Source organism: Neovison vison, chromosome 4 (genome assembly GCF_020171115.1).
Source record: "Neovison vison isolate M4711 chromosome 4, ASM_NN_V1, whole genome shotgun sequence".
NCBI classification, from domain to species: domain Eukaryota; kingdom Metazoa; phylum Chordata; class Mammalia; order Carnivora; family Mustelidae; genus Neogale; species Neogale vison.
Genome location: NC_058094.1, coordinates 179,259,865 through 179,282,787, shown reverse-complemented (window position 1 = coordinate 179,282,787; position 22,923 = coordinate 179,259,865). Strand labels below are relative to the sequence as shown.

The 22,923-nt window shown below is 40.5% G+C and overlaps 1 protein-coding gene across 2 annotated transcripts in view; it reads left to right on the top strand.

Moving 5' to 3' along the window:
- Positions 1 to 21,787, top strand: part of IGF2BP3 (insulin like growth factor 2 mRNA binding protein 3) — a 144,017-nt gene extending 122,230 nt beyond the window's left edge. The window contains exons 11-15 of one of the 2 annotated variants that reach the window (XM_044246216.1): positions 14,805 to 14,921; positions 17,827 to 17,901; positions 20,349 to 20,480; positions 21,138 to 21,251; positions 21,529 to 21,787. In XM_044246216.1, coding sequence (XP_044102151.1) covers positions 14,805 to 14,921; positions 17,827 to 17,901; positions 20,349 to 20,480; positions 21,138 to 21,251; positions 21,529 to 21,627 — 537 coding nt within the window. In that variant the 3' untranslated portion in view covers positions 21,628 to 21,787. Of the gene's footprint in view, positions 1 to 14,804; positions 14,922 to 17,826; positions 17,902 to 20,348; positions 20,481 to 21,137; positions 21,375 to 21,528 lie in introns of those variants that run through there. The other variant, XM_044246215.1, reaches the window with a different exon arrangement.
- Positions 21,788 to 22,923: the final 1,136 nt, after the last annotated feature.

Here is a 22,923-nt window from a genome sequence, read left to right as displayed (position 1 = left end):
TCTGTCATAGATTGTGTTTACATCTCTCCCTTCCTGTTTGACTCTTCCTTAATAGATGCTTTGAGTAGTACCTCCTCTACCAATTTACGAAAATGTCCAGCTGGAAATCGTTCAGCGTTCCATCATAACATTGCCTAGACTACATGTAGAGTAAAATGCTTCTAGAATTGTATAGAGAACACAGATTGCTAAGATTGTTCACATTTTATAAAAAGATTTTATTTATTTATTGGACAGAGAGATCACAAGCAGAGGCAGGCAGAGAGAGGTGGGGAAGAAGGCTCCCCTCTGAGTAGAGAGCCTGATGTGGGGCTTGATCCTAGGACCTTGAGATCATGATCAGAGCCAAAGGCAGAGGCTTAATCCACTGGGCCACCCAGGTGCCCCAGGTTGTTCATATTTTATCTCTTTATGAAGAATTTCCTTGGCCTGTCCTTAACCACCAGACTGTGTTAAGTGTTTTTCACATTTGACCTCTTGCAGTGTTTCTACCTTTATGATCAGCAACTTTTGCATCTTCCCCTGCAACTCATCTGCCACTCTGAACATGTTTCGTCCTGGAAGCCATATGACCAGCCCATTAATCTATGGATAGGCATCAAAATTTCAGCCCCACATCAGTGTGAATAGATCCACCAGGCAATGTCTGAAGCTTTCCAGCACAGCTGAAGGTGCTGTGAAGTAGCTGACTTGTGTGTACCTTGATGCTTAAAGGGGCTGGGGGAAGGATCCCTGGGGTGAGAGTGCAGTCCAGCCCAGTTCTGCCTGCGCTTTGTATCGCCGTAGGTCACTCTCCTCTTCCCTCTGCGTTTGTTTTCAAACCTGCACAATGAAGAAACTGAACTAGATCTTTTAAGGACTCTTCTCTCGAGTCAGGCTTTTCTAGTTTTTACAGAATTCAAATATAAAACATTTAATAGGAGGGTCAAAGTGAGCCTAAAATAGGAATTGGAGAGAATGTGGACTTAACATCTAATATGGCTGCTAGTTTTCTTTATTATAAATAGATGGTATTTGTCATGTTACTGAGTTTAGGGCATATGTATCCCTGACACTTTTGTGTAAAACAGCATTGATTACAAGTGACAAGGAACTGATTATTTAAAGTTACTCTGTGCTGAAGAAGTTCTGTAAGCTGCATCTTTGCTAGGTGCCTTAAACTAGCTTTCTCTTTGGGCACGCCCCTTAATCTGTCTGTTCCTCATTTTGCCAATTTGTAAATTGAGGTGTCATTTAAATTCATCTCTCTACTGGTTACATACCATGGTCAGTAAAGCTTCTCACATTGCAAGTGGTAGGATTATAGAACATTCTGTCCTTTACACTTACGTGGCTGTTTCAGTGCGGAAATTCCTAAAGTGATTGTTAGGTAGCTATTTTTAAGATTCATAAGTAATAGGAATGTTATGTAGATTTGCTCAGTTTTGTAATTTAGTGATACAGTTCTGTGTAATGGGTTCTTGTGTTCTAAGAAAAAATTAAGATTGTTTTAAGACAAGTGAGAGTATATTAAAAACATTATTTCCAAAGGACTTTTATGATTTTAAATGTCTGAGTGACTTAAAGCAAGTAGAGATTTTGTTTCATTTTAAGAATGGGGAAGAGAGTCAGTGACCTTTAATAAAAGCGAATCAAAAGTAAATGTAAGGAAGATCCCACTGGAATAGGTGGTCTTTGCTTTTCCTGAGATTTTAAAACTAAATCAGGTAGGTGTAGAAGCAGTCAGTGAGATCAGAAGATGGAGAAGCTGCCAGTAGTAATGGTAGAAATAGTGCCAAGGGGAAGGAGTTCAGAACTCTTGAGGGCCTGGTGGTTTCATGGGCAGGAAAAGGAAATTCTCTACTTAAATAGAATGTGGACAATCTTAGCAATCCAAGTTCTTTGCGGAATTCAAGTGGACATTTTATTCTACATGTATGTAGGCAGTGAAGTAACAGAATCCCCAACTTCACACATGGACATTTCTCTAAATGGGTGTGGGAGGTAGCACTCAAAACACTAAGTGCTAAGAAAGACAAATCTATCTATCTGGTTGGAATCGTTGAAATTATGGTTATATTGCATGGGTTTGTGCAGATGAATGTGTTCTTACAATTTTTATGTAGATTTCAACTTAGCTTTATCTCTGCTTGCTAGTCTTAAACCTCAGAGAATGTGTCAGAAATTATGGGGAGAACTATTCCTGTAATCTACCCTTTTCTCCAGAATGGAAAAAAATCTTTGTTTTTGTGGATTTCAGAAATACGGGCTCACTATTATCTTTTTTCTTAGAAATACATAGGTATATAATCCTATCTTGGAAATTTGGTAATATTTTTACAAATGTTGTAATTAAAAGTAATAATTAATGGGAGCATTGTACTATTTTTAACTTAGTCTCCTCAAGAAATTCACCTTGATGTTCACCACAATATCATGATCACTCTTAAGAAACTTGCAGAGGGGTGCCTGGGTGGCTCAGTGGGTTAAACCGCTGCCTTGGGCTCAGGTCGTGATCTCAGGGTCCTGGGATCGAGTCCCGCATCGGGCTCCCTGCTCAGCAGGGAGCCTGCTTCCTCCTCTCTCTCTCTCTGCCTGCCTCTCCATCTACTTGTGATTTCTCTCTGTCAAATAAATAAATAAAATCTTTAAAAAAAAAAAAAAAAGAAAGAAACTTGGCAGAAGGGCTCCTGGGTGCCTCAGGCTTTAATCATCTGCCTTTGCCTCAGGCCATGATCCCAGGGTCGTGGGATCCAGCCCCACATTGGGCTCCCTGCTGGCCTGGAAGCCTACTTCTCCCTCTCCCACTCCCCCTGCTGTGTTCCCTCTCTTGCAGTCTCTCTCTCAAATAAATAAGTAAAATCTTTAAAAAAGAGAAATAGGACTGTGCCTGGGTGGCTCAGTGGGTTAAAGCCTCTGCCTTCAGCTCAGGTCATGATCCCAGGGTCCTGGGATGGAACCTCGCATCCGGCTCTCTGCTCAGCAGGGAGACTGCTTCCCTTCCTCTCTCTCTGCCTGCCTCTCTGCCTACTTGTGATCTCTGTCAAATAAATAAATAAAATCTTTATAAATAAATAAATAAATGAGAGATAAAGAACAAACTTGGTGCAAGGGCCCCTGGTAGCTCAGTCAGGTTAAGTGCTTTTGGCTCATGATCCCAGATGGGATCGAGCTCCCTGCTCAGCAGGGAGCCTGCTTAGCCCTGTGCCTCTGCTTGCCGCTCCCCCTGCTGTGTGCGCTTACTCGCGCTCTCTCCATCAAATAAAAACAAAGCCAAAACCTTGGGACAATACTATTATTTGACATACAGTCTGTACTTAAATTTCATACTTACCCCATAATGTTCTATTATATACCTGTGTTTTCATTAAAGAATCCAACTAAGGATTCTACATTGCAGTTGTCATGTCTCTCTAGTCCCTGCTTTTTGTTTCTAGCAGGAGTCCATTCCACGTGGTATCACCTACTGCCTACCCACCCTTGTTTTTTAATTCATGGAATTAAAAATTCAGCCTAATGGTTGGAATGCCACCTCATTTGGGTTTGACTGACTGCTTGGACATGATTAGACTCAGGGTTGTACCTTTTTTGAGGGTAGGAATACCTTCTCTGTGTCCCATTGGGAAGCAGATGATATCATGTTGTTTCATTGTTGGTCATGTTGCTTGATCATAAAATAAAGGTAGTGTCTGAGTTCTGCATTGTAAGGGTACCTTTCCCATCTATGATAAAGATGTAATCAGTAGTACTTTGAGAATATGTGTCTTGCTCCCCAACATTCTTTCCCCCCGTGGGTTTTGTATCCATTACAGACATTTGCCTAATCATATATTACTCTTTTTATGTCTGTCATCTTTTACATTTCTTAGTTTGCAATGTTCTGTAAAGAGTAGGTTTCTCTACTATCTGCTTTACAAGGAAGAATTTTTGTTGTTGTTGTTCTTTATGTTAGAATTACCCCAGACCTTTTGTGTTAGAGTCCATCCCCCAGGGCAGGAACTGGGGGTGAGACTCTGGTAGTAATACTTTGGAAAGCGCTCTGGCTGACTCCAGTGTGGAGGTAGCCAAGGTTAACAACTGCTGCTCTGTTTCTTAACTGGTTAAGAATTTGTGTTTCTCCTTGGACTCACATGAATCAGAATCTCCGTGGGAGCAGATGGAAACTCAGAAATTGGTGACTTTTGTAAAGGTCAGCAGGAGTCCCTTGTTACCCATTCATTGTCAAATTACTGTTCTGCAAGGAGTGCTTACTATTCTGTGGAAGGTGGACTTAAATGTTGGAAAAATATCAAGGGTAATGCACAGTAGACAATACTTGGGATAAGCATAAATACATACCACTCAGGTATGTCACTCTTTCTAGCTTGTTTGTGCTTTATTTTAAAGTGTGGGCAGAGGGTGCCTGAGTGGCTTGGTCAGTTAAATGTCCAACTCTTGACTTGGGCTCAGATCATCATCATAGGGTCAAGAGATCAAGCCCCGCCTCGGGCTCCAGCCTGGGCGTAGAGCCCACTTAAGATTCTCTCCCTAGGCTCACCCACCCCACCCCACCCCACCCCACTTGCATGCTCTCTCTGACTCTTTAAAAAAAAAAAACAAAAAAACAAAAAACAAAAACCTGGTCAAAAACTTCCCTCCTTTCCTCTGGATCACCTATGATTACAATCCACAAATACCAGGCCAGAAACGTCTGTGGGATGCTGCCATATGTCTGTTTTCATGCCTTTAAATATACTTTGGCATGCTGTGTGTATCAGGATTAGCTTTGGCTGTGTGTTACAGGGAAAAAAATTGGTTTAAATGAGTTTTCCTTCTTCATCAAGAGAGGTGAAGGGTAGACAATCCAAGGCTGGGAGTGGTGGTGCTTCATCATCTAGGACAGGTGCTCCTGTTGGCTTAGTTAGCATGCTGCCTCCCAGACCAGGATGACTGCTCAAGCTCCAGCCATTGAGTCTGATTCCAGCCAGCAAGGATGAAGGATAAAAAGTCAGCAGCCACCTTCTATATGGACACTACCTGACCATAGCTTTTTACACTTCCATGGGTTAGTCATGTTTGCCAGAACATAACATCTGGTACATCTGCTACAAGAGAAGCTGGGAAGCAGTGTCTGTAACTGTAGAGATGAGTAACCTGCCCCACTGGATTTTGTGATATTACCTGCAAATATAGCCTGGGAGGGTGCAGGTGAGCTTTTAAGTCCTCTCAAAAACGAAACCAAATAAAAACCCCATCTCTCCTGCCCCCCACCTCACCCCCCATGCTGCCCAAAAAAACACCTCAGAATAATCTAAATCGATTCTGGAGGAGAAAATGGGATCTTTCAGATTCTATTCCTGCAGATTATTTTCACATCGAAACAAAGGGGAAAACACCATTTTCACAGGATGTATTAGGTTTCTGGATATTAGTTAGAATGAATTCTACTTCCAAATAGCTATGAGGTAATTTCCTGATTTACTGTTTTAGGGGAACAATTCTCTGACAAGTTTTGTTATAGTATAGAACTTCTCTTTGGGGAAATACTAGGTTGGAATGGCTTTGCCTTCACTCTGTATTATTAGACTTGGTTCTTTGTCTAAACTCAGATCACTAATACTAGTAAGTCTATCTACAGGTCACCACTTTTTGAAACACAAACTTGTTTTTAAAGGCAATAATTAAATTTATCAAAGCTTGATCCGTTTTCTTTCTTACCATTTCTTTTTATGTTCCTTTTCCCCCCACCCTCCCCCCCAGCTTCACTTTTCTTCTTGCTGAAGAACCTACTATTGTAGGTCTTTGAGGGTCTGTGATGCCTTTTATTGAAAAACTGGGTTAGAGGAGTAAAGGTTGGCCGGTACCTGCCCTCAGCACGCGAGGACGCTCCTCCGCCACGGCCTGGCGTCTACGGCTGCTGAGGAGAAGCTTGCTGGTCCTTAGAAGCTCTCACAGGGAAGTCGGTTACTCATTAAGGTTGACTCTTTAATCCTTGATGCCCTGTAGGTTAGCAGTGGATCTCTTTTACTTTAAGTGTATATTGCCTGGTAAGAAGTAGGTTTTGATGACTCAATGTTTCAAAGACTCGACTCTCCTTTTATGTATTGCTTCCTCTTTCTTTTCGAGTTGTTTCATTTTTTTACTCGTGTTTTCTCACTGCTGCTTTGTAACATGAAAGGGGAATTGATGCACCTTGACTTTGGATAAATCCTTTGCTTCTGTTCCATTCCAGAACTTTGCTCACCCTCCCACCCCACCCCCTCAATGTATTCTAACTGGAACCTGCCAGGTGGATTTTTTTTCTGATAGAGCCAGAGTCGGTTCTTCCAGCAGACAAAAAGTCTCTAGTTCCTGCCTAGCAGCTGGCTCATGCAGTACTTAATTGGCAAACTTTGAGTTTAGAAATGACAAGAAACGCTCCTTTCAAAAATGCTCAAACAGTAGGGAAGAGGCCATTGGCAGTTCCTGAACAGAGCAAGAGCTGAAGTTGGCATGGCCCAGGACAACATCCATAGCTGAATGTTATTTCCTGGCGTTGGGGTTGGCAGGAGTTAGCTCAAGTGCTGTTGTCTTCATAATTTTGATAGCATCTTTGGAATCTTCCCAGAAGTCTCTAGAACAATAGTGTGGTCTGAAAATTGCAAAGTTTCTGTTTATCGAAGAGGCAAGAAAGATGAACGTTTTCTTTGGTTTTTAGCTAGTTGAGGGTGCTCTTTAAGAAACAATATTTTATGAGTTGAAAGGGATTTTTGAATCTATTCTCTTAGACTTACTACTTAGGATTTCTTATTCTAGGTACAGCTCTTTTGTCAGAAAAAAAATCAAAGTAAATAACTTACTGTATACACTAGTACCTCTAGGAGGCCTTGGTTACTTACCTATGGGGAGAAATTTTCAGTGCCTTCTTTTTTTTTTAAAGACTTCAGTATTCTGTTCAGGTCATGAAGTTGAGTAAACTTAATTTCAGTTCCAGACCAAAATCCATTAAAACAAAACAAACAAAACAAAGCAAAAAACCCCAGTGCTATCTGTTGTACAAACCAAAGGGAAACACTGGCGTCCTTCCAGGTTCCTGAAGGCTGGTCTTACTGGCTGGCAGGCTTGCCTCCATGCCTTTGTGATGTCTTAGGTTCTGTTCCCCACAAAGGAAATACACTTAACCTTACTGTTTGCTCATTCTTGTATCTCCTCATGATAGATGATTAGGAATTACTCGTTGGCAGACTTCACCAGTTATGCAAACTTTCAGTTGAGCAGCTTTGTTCTTATGTTATTTCAAGCTATAACATAGAGTCTGCCAAGAAGTCCAAAGGAGGTTTTGCCAATAGGCATCTGGCAGAAATCCACTGGGAAGCTGCTTGGGTCATGTGACTCTCCTTCACCTGAAGGTTTAGGAAGAAGGGTTCAGAATAATGAAGCTGAACATTAACTTAAATGCAGAGAATGTGTAACAAGGAAGGGTAATGCTGATGAGTTTTTTTTCAAGCTTGATCTCTGAGACTTGAAGTCACAGGTGCAAGAGGCTTATCATAACCCATTGTTCTGGCTTCTTAGTTTTATAAGTAAGAATTATCTACATATCCACATCCTGGAAACAGGGCTTACTATGCAGAACTCTACACAACAGTAATTTGTACCACAGAGCCAGTTTAATGATCAAATAGGCAGGATAATAATGTGAGGTGCCTTATATTCCCAGAGGAAAGGTTCCTTTAAAAGGAACTTACGGTCAGGGGGCACCTGGGTGGCTCAGTGGGTTAAGCCTTTGCCTTTGGCTCAGGTCATGATCCCAGGGTCCTGGGATCGAGCCCCACATGGGGCTCTCTGCTCAGCAGGAAGCCTGCTTACCCCCATCTCTCTGCCTGCCTCTCTGCCTACTTGTGATCTCTGCCTGTCAAAAAAAAAAAGTAACGGTCAGGGAGGTGCTCGGTGGATGTCGAATTGGCGTGAAGGGAATTGGGTGATGTTCAGAAATGTCTTCATCAAGCCTCAGACATCTGATGAGTCAACTTTTTATTAAGGTGCTTTTGCCAGGGGCACGCCTCACTGCCCATCAGTGCGGTACCCCCTCTTGGTACGTTTAGTTTGCTTCTTTCTGACACTGCTTTTTCTGTCGGACGGGCTCGGTTGGTTCTGTTTTCATCCCAGCACAGAAGAGTTTTCTGTCTGTATACGGATTTTTTATGTCTTCACCCCTTTTTTCTGTTAAAACTTGGTCCTTTGGGCCCTCTTCTACTGACCACCCCTACTTTTTCAAAACCTCACACAACTTTTAAGTTTGTTTTTAGTCTTCGTATTGGATGTGTTGACTCCGGCTTGAGTCCCACCCTCAAAACGCAACCAAAAAAAGCGCTGATGGCCTTTCGTCACTGTGTCAGAAAGATTATTTGGCTTTTGATCAGCTTTTGTGGCAGCAGCCTAGGTTTGAGCTCTTCTCCTGGGAGAGTTGTCTTCAGTATCTTCCAGGCCAGGACACATGCCCACACTGTGCCTGCGAGTCTCTGCAGCTTTTGCTCCAAGGATGCCTGTCAACATTACTCCTCTGAAGACAGAAGTTGCTCTCTGGGATCAGTCCCGGGAAAAGTGTTTTTTACTAAGCAAATGGATAGTTTTTCTCTTCCAGGCATACTCAATTATGCGGCTGATTTTCTTTTTTTAAATCAGCTGCTAGGAAGCTTAGAGCCAAGTGTGTACAAGAACAGCATTCCTGGCTTCATCTTTTATATTCAGGTCCCTATGCTCTTATTTCTTCACCTCCTTTGTTTTACTTCTAGATTATGTGTATTTTCTAAGCAGCCTAAAATTTTTCTGGAGCAGGGCCCAGAAAACAAATAATTACACAGTCGTGGCAAAATACAATGGGCAGATCTGAGCGAATTATACACTGGGTTTCGTCTGATCATTAAAAAGGTCTTTATCACTGTCAGGCCAAAAACAGAAGTATATTACTCAGAAGAACATGGTATAGATGTTCTCAGTGAGATAAAATACTTAGATCCTATCTTTACTTTTAAAAAGTTAATATTAATGTATCAATTTTACCATAAGGACCAGAATGACAAATTTTTATTGAGCACAATTTATGGTCAATGTCTGAATTAATTCAGTTATTAAAATAGGAAAGGTCCCCTGGAATAAGTGGTACATGGTCATTGTAGAACACACTGGCAGGATGTGAGATATGGTACTTTGCATACAGAGGCACTATTCTTAGCACTGGAAAATACTAAAGAACGAGTAACTAGTGTTACTCGTTTAGTGTTTTTCTCTAGTGAATAGCAGCCGAAGTGACTTGGCCACGCGGTGCCGGGCAGGGCCCTATCACAGCTCTCACAGCAGAGAGCTCAGTGGCAAGTCAAACCCTCTTCTGGAGTATTTATTCTCAGAGGGCTGGTATAGAGAGGCAGGGAGGCTTCATGTAGCTGACGGCTGTATTAAGACCTGTGGTGTCGTACTATGTCCTGGGAAACGTCAGAAATACCAAGTTGTCAAGAAAGTAGTACAGCTATGTGTACATATGTTGAAGAAACAATCCAATGATTTTCCTCGGTAATATTTCCTGGAGTTGAATCTGAGTTCACTCTTAACAGGAAATAGGATGTACCTCCTGGGGGTTACAGGTCAGTGAAGAGACTTGGAAAGAAGAGCACAGCTCTGATGATTTTCATTTGTAGAAAACTTGGCATGGGGGTCTCGAATCCTCTGTTGCTTTCTGTTTTGTAAGTGTGAAAGGCGTGGTTCAAAATAGGATTTCCCCCTTTAATATATTCGTTGACCCTAAAACACATGTATTAGTATGAGAATTTGGAAATACCTGTCAACTGTAAATGTTAATACTCTGATCTGGCGTTTGTGTTACATAAGATCTTGGAAGTATTTATATAGGAGCCTAAGATTTATGTTTAGAGATTTGATTGCAGTGTTACAGAAATCAGTAAAGAAATAGGGAGACCAAACTTTCTGCAGATCTTGAAAATAGCTCCTTCAGATACAACAAAATAATTGTCAGGTAAAGATGAAAGACTTGTGTGAAGGTTTTTTTTGACAACTTTTGCATGACATGGTTATTTTATTCTCACAGCAGAAACAAACATTGAGAATCTAAGTTATAAAGTACCTTAAACATGCCTAAGACAGGTGTGTGCAAATGAGACAACAAACCTGTTGCTGTCGGATCCCTGTTCTGTTGGAGCATCATCTTTTTTTGGTGTGATTCAATTAAACTATTCTTTTTTTTTTTAATTTACTTATTTGACAGAGATCACAAGTAGGCAGAGAGGGGCGCCTGGGTGGCTCAGTGGGTTGGGGCCTCTGCCTTTGGCTCGGGTCATGATCCCAGGGTCCTGGGATCGAGCCCCGCATTAGGCTCTCTGCTCAGCGGGGAGTCTGATTCCTCCTCTCTCTCTGCCTGCTTGTGATCTCTGTCTGCTTGTGATCTCTGCCTGTCAAGTAAATAAATAAAAAATCTTAAAAAAAAAATTCTTTAAAAAAACAAGTAGGCAGAGAGGCAAGCAGAGAGAGAGGAAGGGAAGCAGGCTCCCTGCTGAACAGAGAGCACAATGCGGGGCTCGAACCCAGGGCCCTGAGATCATGACCCGAGCCAAAGGCAGAGGCTTAACCCACTGAGCCATCCAGGCGCCCCAATTAAACTATTCTTAAAGTTTCTTTAAGTTTTTTTGAGGCATAATTGACATACAACATTGGTTTGAGGAGTACAACGTAATCATTTGGTATTTGTTGCGATTGCAAAATGATCACGCCAAGAAGTCAACATCCATTACCATAGGGATTTTTTTTCCTTGTGATAAGAGCTTGTAAGATCTCTCCTCAACTTCAGATACGCAGTATAGTATTAACTATAGTCATCAAACTATATATTCCTGTGACTTATTATATAGCTGGAAGTTTGTGACAGTTGATCCCCATTATATCATTCTTAATCTTTAGTTGTCCCTTTTCTTCAAAATAAGGCATTTTTCTTTTAAAGATTATTTATTTATTTGACAGGCAGAGATCACAAGTAGGCAGAGAGGCAGGCAGAGAGAGAGGGGGAAGCAGGCTCCCCGCTGAGCAGAGAGCTCGATGTGGGGCTCGATCCCAGGCCCCTGGGATCATGACCTTAGCCGAAGGTACAGGCTTTAACCCACTGAACCACCAGGCGCCCCAAGTCATTTTTTTTTTTTTTTTAAGTTGGCTCCACACCTAATGTGGGACTTGAACTCACACCGGAGATCAAGACCTGAGATTGAGTTGGATGCTGTGCCACCTGAGCCCTCCGGTGCCCCCAAATAAATAAATTTTAATGGACTACCTCTGATGCCATTTTTTGCACATTGATGATCAAAGGCTTAAGCTTTTGCCAACAATATGTGGGAAATTTCTTTTGCCTGAGGAAGTCCTACCAAGGTAGATAGAAGAGTGATAGCGCCAGGGAAGGCAGCACTCCTCATGTGGGAGTTCTGTTGGGCTGTACATGGGTTCTGTTTTTGGTTTTGTTTTGGGATTTTTTGGTTTTTGTTTTTGTGGTTTTTTGGTCTGTTTGTTTTGAGAGCGAGCGAGCTCCAGGGGGTAAGGGGAGAGGAAGAAAGACAAGCAGATTGCCTGCTGAGCAGAGAACCCCTTGTGGCCTCGATCCCAAGACCCTGAGTTTATGACCTGAGCCGAAATCACTTGCTTGACTGATTGAGCCATCCAGGTGCCCCTGGGCTGTTCTTAGGAATCACTTCTGCATCTCTGTATTATAAAGCACATACATACCTATTGGAAGCAGGGTATGTCCTTTTTTTGGTTTTAAGTAAACATGGTTTAAGAGAGAGAGATGTCCAGTTCTGAATGCTGGCGCACCACCAGTCAGTATATGACCATGTACAAGTCCCTTACTCTAGTTCTTCCAGTTTTCTCTTTTACAAGATGGAAATGTTGTTTCTCTTGTTTGTATGGACTGTGAGATGTAGATGAGGTGATGCACCTCACAGAGAAGACACAAACTCTCCCTACACAGGACTCCTGTATACCACTGCTCCCCGATCATAGGTACCTCCTCCTTAAACCTGAATTTTGACCTCAGCATGCTTTTTACCCATCTCCCACTATGCTAAACACAAAGGTAGCACCCACACGTTCCATGAATGTCTCAACTGGGATTCCACCATGCTGTGTGAACAGAGTGGGAAACTTTTTGTATAACTTGATGATTATTAATTTTAAACGTTCAGAATCTTTGACTCAAGCAGTTTTACTAAGAATTTATATAGTAGAGGTACTTGTACAAGGGCACATTTTTTTGTATAAAGATTTGATGGCAGCATTACATGAATTGGTTGAAAACTGTTAAACACACACACTCCTGCATGGAGAGGAGACAGCAGTGGTGAGTCTAGCTGGAGGAATGCCCTGTGTAATGGGATGAGGCAGGGCCATATGAATGACATTGGGAAGAGATCTAAGCTGTATCATTAAAAAAAAAAAAAAAAAAAAAAAATGTTATTTGTAGCACATTACCATTAATTTACTATTTTGGTTTATTAAATCCATTTCCCCCCATGAAATAGGTCTGCCTGTCCTTACCTAGTTTCTTTTCCACTGGGTTTGGTAATTTTTCTTGAGCATTTTGCCTGGAAGAATTATACTTATTTGGGCTTGGTGCATTATTTAGGTGATTAGTTGATTATAGAGGTAACAGTTGCTTAGGTCAACATAAATTTCTCTGATTGATTTTTGGTAACTCCTACTAGACAGATTTTTGACACTTTCAGATTTATTGACGTATGTTTTTATATTTCCCTTTTCTCATTTCAATTTCTTATCTGTTACATAGACAAAAAGGTTTTCCTTTAAAGAACCAGCCCAGCGTTCTTGTTACTTCTTTTTGTTACTTCTAGAATATTTACTAATTCATTCTTTAAAAAAAATCTTTGCTTCAGAGGAAGGAAACTATAGACCATTAAGAAAAATTCCTACCAGATAGTGTGAGTAAAGTGTTCTGTGGTGGAACGGCCTTCTAGTGTGTGTTGAGGGGCAAGTGGAATGGCCGATTCATCCAGACGTGGGTTTCTACTGTTGAGCAGCATGTTTCCCACAGATCCGTGGTACCGAGTCCTCTGTGCTCTCTGCTTGCACTCTGGGCTTAATGGGGAGAAGATGGAGCTGCTAATGCCCCTGGGAATTGGTGTGTTGTGAGAGTGGTGGTCATTTGGTGGACCAACATTAGGTAGCACAAAGTTTGTTTTCATATCCAGTAAAAATGAATGGGCCCAGTGCTGCTGTTTCTTTTGATTAAGATTTTCAGAAACTGCTTAAAATGATCATTTTCTCAAGATTTTCCTAGTTCCTGGGATGCTTGAAAGCAAAATTGTTGACATGTTTGAGATTTTACAAATCTGTAGATTGGTAAATGAGAAATTAGACTGAAGCTGTTTCATGGCTCTGTGTGAACAGACTACAGTACTTGAGGGACCAACTTGAGTACTTGGAATTTACAGTATCCTCCGTAACAGGAATGTAAGAAGGCTCAAGAGAGAATTCCCTGAAGTGTTTCTTACCAAGTAGTTAGTGTGTACATTTCTGACTGCAATATATTTTCTAATATCTCTATAAATCTTAATTGGTAGGTGTACTTAAAAAAAAAAAAACACTACTGCTTATTAAGTTAGTGTATTCAATTGTAGTTCACCTTAAAATATTTCTTGGCATATATGGGAAATCTGTACCTGCCTCTCAATTTTGCTGTAAGCCTAAAATTGCTCTTTAAAAAAGTCTTAGAAAATAAAAATATTTTTTGGAATAAATTTCTTAGAATTGACTTCTCCTTGGATACATGTTTTTTTTTTTTAAATGTTGTTAGAAATTAAGCAAGTATTGGAGTGCCTGGGTAGCTCAGTCAGTTAAGCATCTAACTTCTGATTTCAGCTCGGGTTTGATCTCAGGGTTCTAAGTATGGGCCCCACATGTGCGCCACAGTAGACAAGGAGCCTACTTAAAAAGTAAGCAAGTATTAATGTATGAACATGTGAACTGCTTCTGCATTTTAGAAACTATAGCTCACCAGTAAGATCACTAAATCTTGGTTTAGCCTTTTTCTTTCTTTCTTTTTTTTTTTTTTTAAACCCAGTGTTCTCTGGTGCGTGTCTGTTGACCCTACAGGAGTGACCACTTAAAGGGAGATGACTCAGGAAGGACATAGTTGGCTTGAAGTGGGAAGTTGAGAAGTGAAGCATACAGATAAAATCCATTTTTGAAAAATCTTTGAGTTAGCCTTCAAAATGTTTTCCAATTTTTCCGTGTGTTAAGTGGCAAAGGAAGGGCAGAGACGGGAGGAATAATCACTATATGGGAAAGAATCCTAGGGCTTTTTGCCACTAAAGTGATATATCAACCTGTCCTTTGCTTGGGTGTGGTTGTGTACTGAACAGTGACAGTAAGGTTTTACACGATTCAGTCATATATAACGAGAGACTCAGGAATTCTTCCTTTTGAGAAGAGTTCATCCGGTGTTTACAAAGCAAAACCTACATGGCTATGGTGTAGACTTGTGTCCTCGGATGCATTGTTTGTTGATGTGTGGCCCACAACTTCATTTGTTTGTCAGGAATCTAAACTTTGTGACTTTGACTTACCTTTTAAATCTGTAGATCAGTGACATCCTAAGGTCGAAGAAAATTGGTGTAAAGTGACCTTTTAAATAAAGTCAGATGTCTTCAGAACAGATGTTCTCAACTTCAGGTTAACTCTTACCAACGAACTCTTGTCAGCTTCCTAATATTTCTACTGTATGAGTGCCCCCATCCCTCTGCCAGTGAGAACAGCCTCCTTTTACCAAATACACGTATGTCCTGTCTTTCCAACAGCAATCAGAAACGGAGACTGTCCATCTGTTTATCCCAGCCCTATCTGTTGGCGCCATTATCGGCAAGCAGGGACAGCACATCAAGCAGCTCTCTCGCTTTGCAGGAGCTTCTATTAAGGTACTGTTCCGCCTACTGTGGCTCTTAGTGCTTTACTGACAGTAAGTTACAGGAACATGAGTCGTCCTGCCACTTCCTAATCGAACTGAATATGGCACTCTATCCTGGGGCTACATAGGGTGTGGCTATGATGGAAAGCCCCCAACTACAGCTTCAACAAAGTTGACTTTCAGAAAAAAGTATTCTGGAGGTAAGCAATCCAGTGCTGGTGTCGTAGTTTTGGTCGACTAAGTCCCTGGACCTATGTTCTAGCTCATTTTCCCCAGGCATGGCTTTGGTCCCTCCTAGTCCCACATGACAGTGTTCTGTGCTCTCACAAGTCTGTGGTCCAGCCAGCTGGAGGACACTAAGAATCTTCCTCTTACAGAGTTTTCTTATTAGCTGCCATAGAATATTTTTATCTCTATTTCACTGCTCAGAAACCGCATCACAATGCCAGACATAGTTGAAAGAGCCAAGAGGGGAATGTTAGAGCTAAATACTTTATTATTATGGAAAATGGGATAACAAATATCAGAGGCCACCAACTGGATAACTGTACTCTGAAGATTCTATATTTTCATATGCTGAAAAGCAATTTAGTAAGACAGTGCATTGTGTTTTAAGCTATGTACAAATTGATAATGGCTTAATACAGTGACAGCTTTCTTTAGGAAAGCATCAGTCCAGTGGGGTGGTTTTTTGGTTGTTGTTAATATTTTATAAAATTTTTTATTTAAAGGAATATAGTATGGGGCCCCTGCGTGGCTCAGTCCATTGAGCTTCTGACTCTTGATTTCAGCTCAGGTCATGGTCTCAGGATCCTGGGATGGAGCCCCGTGTAGGGCTCCATGTTCAGTGGGGAGTCTGGTTCTCTCCTCTGCATGTGCACTTACTCTAATAAATAAATGAATCTCTAAATAAAATCTTTTTAAAAAGTACATAAAAAAGTTGCACGCAAATGTTTATAGTATCTTTATTTCCAGCTGTCCCCCAACGGGAAGCAGCACATACGGGCAATGGGCAAGTAGATAAAACTGACATCCCTCTATACAGAAGATATTAAGAACAAACTATTGATAGGTACAGGTTGGTCGGATCTCGTGTTGCATGCTAAGGGAAAGAAATCAGACCCAAAGGCTATATACTCTCTGATCCATTTATATTTAAAATCTGAAGGCAGAAATACAGGGATAGAAAAAACATTCAGTAATTGCTAGGAATTGGAGGTGGAGAGGCTTGAATACAGAGACATACCAGGAAGAATTGTGGACAGTGACTGAACTACTGTTATTTTGATTGTGGTAGTGGTTATCTGCCTATGCATTTGTTACCAAAGAGTGAATGCTACTATATGTAAATTAGTTAATAAAGATGCAAAACACAGAAATAGCCTTCATATGGTCTCTTGTAGCAAAAGATAACAAAACACATGAACAGGAAATACAGCCAAGATACACAGGTAACGGAAAAAGAGACAGTATAAGATAGAAGGGTGAACCAACTTTACGGTCCTGCAAGTTTCCTGATTAAGTTAAAAATAAAGTCTTTGACACATGCATAAAGAACCTAGTAGTCTGGCTTTGGAAAAACTGCAATGAACATTTCATGAATGAGAACTATTTGGGTATTCAGTTCTCTTGTTTTCAGGCTTCATGGAGGTTTTATGAGGGTAAAATGTTTTGTTTCCAAGAGAGTCTGGAACACGCATAATCTGAGAGATGCACCACCACTCTTGAAACTTGGCATATAAATTTCGTATATGTACTTAATGGGCATATATTTGGTATTTGCTAATTATTTGTGTTCACTTATTGGACATTTAGACTGTTCCTAACTTATTCTGCACAAACAATGCAGTGATGGACAGAGTTCTTCTAGCCAAATTTTTATAGAGAGCCTTATTCTTTAAGGTAAGTCTATAAACATAGATTTGGAGAGTTGTGTGTTTTCAGGCTTTTCAGAGACTAGAGCAATTTTTACTCTTAAACTCCATGTACGAGTGCCCTTAGCCCCAGCCCTCCCTCACCAGTATTGACAAATCTACTCAGAAAGATAAAAAAGTAGACTATATTAGTAACTGACAGGGATTATATTGAATGGTAGAATTTGGGGAAGTTTTTATCATATTTTTTGCTTCCCATTCTTACATAATAAATTTGGTAAATAATAAGAATTTGCTTCTTAAACAGCATCTGTCTTAGCAGATTTTTTCTTTTAAAACAACTAGCAGCTGGGTCCCCAAGTCCTGTGACTATGGAAGACTGCTGGGTTCTTCTCCCTTCAGTAGCCTCTGGAACATTTCCCCTGGCCCAGGCTTTTTGTGTGATTTCATATACTCTGCAAAAAATAGGAAAGCTGTTTACTTTCCTACTGCCACATTAATGTTAGTTTACTTCACGTTACTCTACTGAGCATACTTCAGGGGAATTTACCAATAGTCTTAGATCTGTGAACATAGCAGTTTCTTGCACATACAGACCTGGGGGTTCTGATGCATATGGGCCAAAGACCACACTTTGAGCACCATTGGTGTAGTGATGAGGAACATGGGCAGTGGAGACAGACCCAGTTCTCCCTCCAGTTGGATTAGCTGTGTGATCATGGACAGGCCATGTAACTCAGCTTCTTCAGCCTTCGGTTTGCCCCCTGTAAAGAACACGCACCACTTCATTGGAACCCAGCGAGGATTCGCTGAGATCACATGTGGACCTTCACATCAGGGCCTAGCACAGTGTAAGCACACAGTTCATGGCAGGAGCCAGGACTGATGAACCCATGCTAGTCACTGCTGCTCTGTAACTTCCTTCCAAAGGCTTCCACTCTACATTTCTGTAAGTCGTGCACAAATGTCAGGCTGGTGTGTGGAAGGTTTCTATTAGTGGCACCTGAAAGTGTCATCCCCCCCTTGATGTGCCTGTTACAGATTGCTCCAGCTGAAGCCCCAGATGCTAAAGTGAGGATGGTGATTATCACTGGGCCACCAGAGGCTCAGTTCAAGGTATGTGTTCTGGAGTGTGAGCGCAGGTAACCAATGAATGGACTCAAAAATTATGTTAATGCCTTCTCTTCAGGAACTCCGTAATCTGGTTTCTCCCTTAAATACATCTAAGACCCGGTAAAAAGGATCTCCCAACAGAAAATCATAAGACTAAAAACAGAGTAGAAACATAACCAAAGTTACATTTCAAAAATAAAGCCAACTTTGTTTTCAACTTTGAGAGTTTTGTAGTGGTTGTTGGGTTTACCTATTCCCAAAGGAGAATTTGCTCAGTGCCTTGTTACTATGTGAAGGGGAGACCTTTAAGACAAATTTACAATGGAAAACTTGTTCCCTAATTTTTCCTCTTGTCCTTGAGAGGCCTTAACCTTGAGTTAAAATGTCCCCCTTTCCTCTTACCCTTGTAATTAACTATCTCTGAGCCCTTGTCCATAGTCTGACCACAAATCACTCTAATCCTTCCAATTTTAGAAGTAGAAATGGTAGGAACTCTTCTGGCATTTGTCCTGGTGTGAACCATTGTTAGGGACCTTTGCAGCTGAAATACCCTTCCCAGTATACTGAGAGTTGATGAAGAGTAGAGACTGAGCATCTGTGTTGCCGGTTCAAATTCTAGTTCTGTCATTTATCTTCGTAACCTTTTTCTGGCTACTCAGCTATAAAATGAGGATTAGAACACACACAAGGTTGAAACAAGATTATAAGGTATAAAGAATATATAAAGTGCTTAAAATACTGCTTGCCACATAGGAAGCACAATATAAATAAGCTGGTGGTGGTTTTTAGCAGACTTGGGGTGAATCAGCTCGACTCTGCCAAATTCTCAAACACATACTTTCAAGTACCTGGTTTCTCCCATAAAATGTAGTACAAGTGTTGTAAAAGTAACTACTGCATTAGAATGTAACTAATTCATCCCAAACCCATCTTATTCTTGCCACCTGTGTAAATGGACAACTCTTGAACCTTAAGTTCCCTTAGCCTTAAAATGTAGCTAGTAACAGTGCCTACTTCTCCCCAATCCCCCCCTTTAAAATACCACTTAGATCACTCTTTTCTGTGGCACGTTTTTCAGTAAAAATCCAAAGCTTTTTTCACTTCATTTACAGGAAGAACAGGAAACAAAAGGAGATGCTTTGAGAGGTGGGTGCAGTTTGGCTAGGCTGAAACTCAGGTGAATAATTGTCTCTCACACCAGCCTTCTGGGCCAGGCAGTTGAAGTCCTAACTCAGAAATGTTGTGAACTGATTCCTATCCCAAACCTCTGGGGTCAGTCACTTTTAGTTTGAAACCTTAATAGATGAACATGGACATCAATTCTTTTATGTTTCTTCTTGGTGCTGAGCTACATTTTTATGAATGGAACTACTATCTTATAATTCCTATAATTGTATGTTGGGAAATTCAGTTTGTTTCCCTGTTCTTCAGTGCCCCTGTGGGATGGTATGGTCCTCTTAAATGGAATTACTTAAGAAAAGCTGTAATGCGTAAATATTTATGTGATCAGTAACAGTTACAAGTGAATTATTTTAGAGATCCGAGGAGTGGCAAACCTCCTAACCTGTATTTTTCTGATGAATCTGAGAGCTTTTTTTTTTTTCTGAAGAGAGATGTATATCCCTATGTCCTTTGTTAATACGTAGATCTGCGGCTTTAGACTTTGAGAATGAATGGAATATAGGGTACCAAGATAGATTTTGTTTTTCCTGTAACCCCCTATAATGAACTTACCATTTCTGCACCAATGAAAATTTAAAATGTTTTGGGTACTTTTGTTTTTAGGATTTACCCTCATAGCTTGTCAGATTAAACCAACTCTGACTTCTTTATCCTTTGGTATATACTAGAGCAAATTAATGGTTGTATATAATAAGAGAAGTTTCTTAAGTATAATATCTAGTTGTATGCAGTAGGTATCAAGATGTGTTGACTATTAGTATCTTAAGTATGTGTTAACCTGATTTTGTCACCTCATTATTCAGAGTAGAAGCCACTTGGCTAAGATGAAGAAACCTGTTTGAACCCAAAATGTCCTTTCAGGTGTGAGCCTGCCATCTCTCATCCTCCAGAAAAAACTTTTTGAAAAAGAAAAAAAAATTACTTTCTTACTGAAAGCAGGAAAGGTTTTACCTTTTAGGATCAGGGAGCAAATGGCTATTTGCTCACAACAATGGCTTATTTTTAGTTAAGCTGAGTACTGATTGCCTTTAGCTCTTTTTGTCAAAGAATAAATCGTATTCTTCAGTCATTCAGCTGCCACCTCTGTAGTGCCTGGTTGTTACTGTGAACCTTCCTAACTTTGCCTCTTAGGCCATCTGCAACAGTCTATCACCTGCAGATGTGTCCCTGCCGAGGGCCATTCCAGTGGACTGGGGCCATCTCTGAAGTTAATGGGCCGTCTTTCCCTTCATGAATGACACTGATAGGATATATGTTCTCATCTGTAGGCTCAGGGAAGAATTTATGGAAAAATTAAAGAAGAAAACTTTGTTAGTCCTAAAGAAGAGGTGAAACTTGAAGCTCATATCAGAGTGCCATCCTTTGCTGCTGGCAGAGTTATTGGAAAAGGAGGCAAAACGGCAAGTACATCAGCAAAACCTGTGCAGTGGTATGAAAGGGAAAGCGTTGAAAGGTACTTAGGAGTTCCAAGTCCCTGAATTTGGGCTAATTTATAAAAAGCAGGATCATCTGGGCCAAGGTTTGGAGATCACTGCCTTTTGTTCTTCCTGAGTGTTGGTGTCAGCCACCAGTGAAAAGTAATGTCTCGCTTTCAGACCACTATGTGAGTGGAGTGTCTCATGTACAAGGGGTATTTAGCATTTTTGGTTGCTGTTAACTTCAGCTTTTTACTTTGGCACAGCTGATGGAAAGAAAACTTTTAAATGTCCTCCACCTTTATAACCTACCTCTTTAACAAAAAAGCAAGTGGTTTCCAGTTTCTCTTTAGCACATGTAACTTCTTTCAAAGCTATTTACAATTTTGAATTGAGAGCATCTACTTTGGAATCAGACTTTCAGGGATTCAGTCTGGTTCTGCCATTCACTTCTGTAATTGGTCAAATCAGTTTTTGGGGTAAGTCTTAATTTACTATCATCTTGTAATGGGCACAGAACTGATAACCTGATAGAATTATCAGTGGATTAGATGAAATTTATAAAACCACAAAGTAAGTGCTCAGCAAACGGTAATTTTTTTAAAAGCTCAATTTAACATGATCTCTGCTTATCTTGTTCAGGTGAATGAGCTCCAGAATTTGTCAAGTGCAGAAGTAGTTGTCCCTCGTGATCAGACACCTGATGAGAATGACCAAGTGGTTGTGAAAATAACTGGTCACTTCTATGCTTGCCAGGCAAGTGGGATCTCCCGTCCTAAGCAAGCTCTTTTGCTTCTTTCCCAAACGGAAGCAATTCTCCTATGGGTGTGCTCCCACCCCACACAGAGATTTATTGTTGTTTGGTGCTTAACAGGATAAATCCCTTTTTAGCAGGTGATTTCAGACTCTACTAGCAAACTTAAACTAGCATGTATCTTTAACCTTCAAATCTGAAGTTGTTGAAATGGAAGAGTAAAATAACTTTTAGTAACCTCTGATTAGGTAGAAATTTCAAATCTCTTTCCTTTTGCAGGTTGCCCAGAGGAAAATTCAGGAAATTTTGACTCAGGTAAAACAGCACCAACAGCAGAAAGCTCTGCAAAGTGGACCGCCTCAGTCAAGACGGAAGTAAAGGCTCAGGAACCAGCCCACCACAGAGGCAGATGCCAAACCAAAGACAAATTGCTTAACCAACAGACGGGCACTGAACCCCTAATATCCAGAGTTACGTGCACAAGTTTTTACCTAGCCAGTTGTTTCTGAGGACCAGGCAACTTTTGAACTCCTGTCTCTGTGAGAATGTATACTTTATGCTCTCTAAAATGTATGACACCCAGCTTTAAAAAAAAAAAAAAAAAAAAAAGGAGGGGGGGAGGGAGGGAAAAAGAGGAACTCTGCACTTCCCTTTTGTTGTATTCTCAGTGTAACAAATATTCTAATTTTTCTTACTATACCCTCCTAATGCCAGAAATTGGTGTAATGATGCAGTACTAAATTAATAAAATGTAGATTGCTCCCAAATCCAATTGTTAAAATTGGATCAGAATGAAATGAGTATAGGAACTTAAATGTTAAGCTATTAGCATAGAAAAACTGTTGTCAGTTTTATTTTTAATGTAACACTAACATGAATAACCTAAGGGAAGTGCTGAATGGTGTTGGCAGGGGTATTAAACGTGCATTTTTACTCAACTACCTCAGGTATTCAGTAATGCAATGAAAGCAAAATTGTTTTTGTTTTTTTGTTTTTGTTCTGAAATTTTATATACTTTATAAAGATAAAAGTCCAACAGTTTTTTAAAAAACTTTAATTAGCTAACAGGAGAATAACAGAAAATTTTTACTTCTGGTTAGTGACCGTAAAGCTGGAAAATTAATTTCAGGTTTTTTGAGGCTTTTGACACCATTAGTTGGAAAATCTAATAAATGTTCAGTGATATGGAGCAGTGCCTATATTTGGAGAGCAGCAATACCATTTAATTTTTTGTTTATGGTAGGGAACTTTTTTGATGGTACTAACAGAGCAAAGTGGTTGCAGGAGGTTTTGGAACGGCTAGTTGAAACGGCTTCAGAAGACTTCAGTTTTTTTGTTCGGCTGTGTGATTAAATGCATAAAAATGCTTTGTGCTTTAGACTATCACTACCTAATGAAGAGATGCAGCCCCTGTGGACTTGAAACTGGCCAAAAAGCAAGCTTTCAGCTTGTCTTACAGGATGCTTAGTTTGCCAACACGCTTCAGACCAGTCGGTCTACATGTTGAGCAGACCACAACAGAACTGCTTTCTGAAGACCAGTGGGGTACTCACAGGGTGGGGCAGTGTTCAAAGGCAATATCAAGGCTACATCTCCATGTGCCAGGCACTGTCATGAGCCTCACTAAGCTATTTTGAAGATTTTTAAATAATGATAAATCAAGAAAAATGTAAA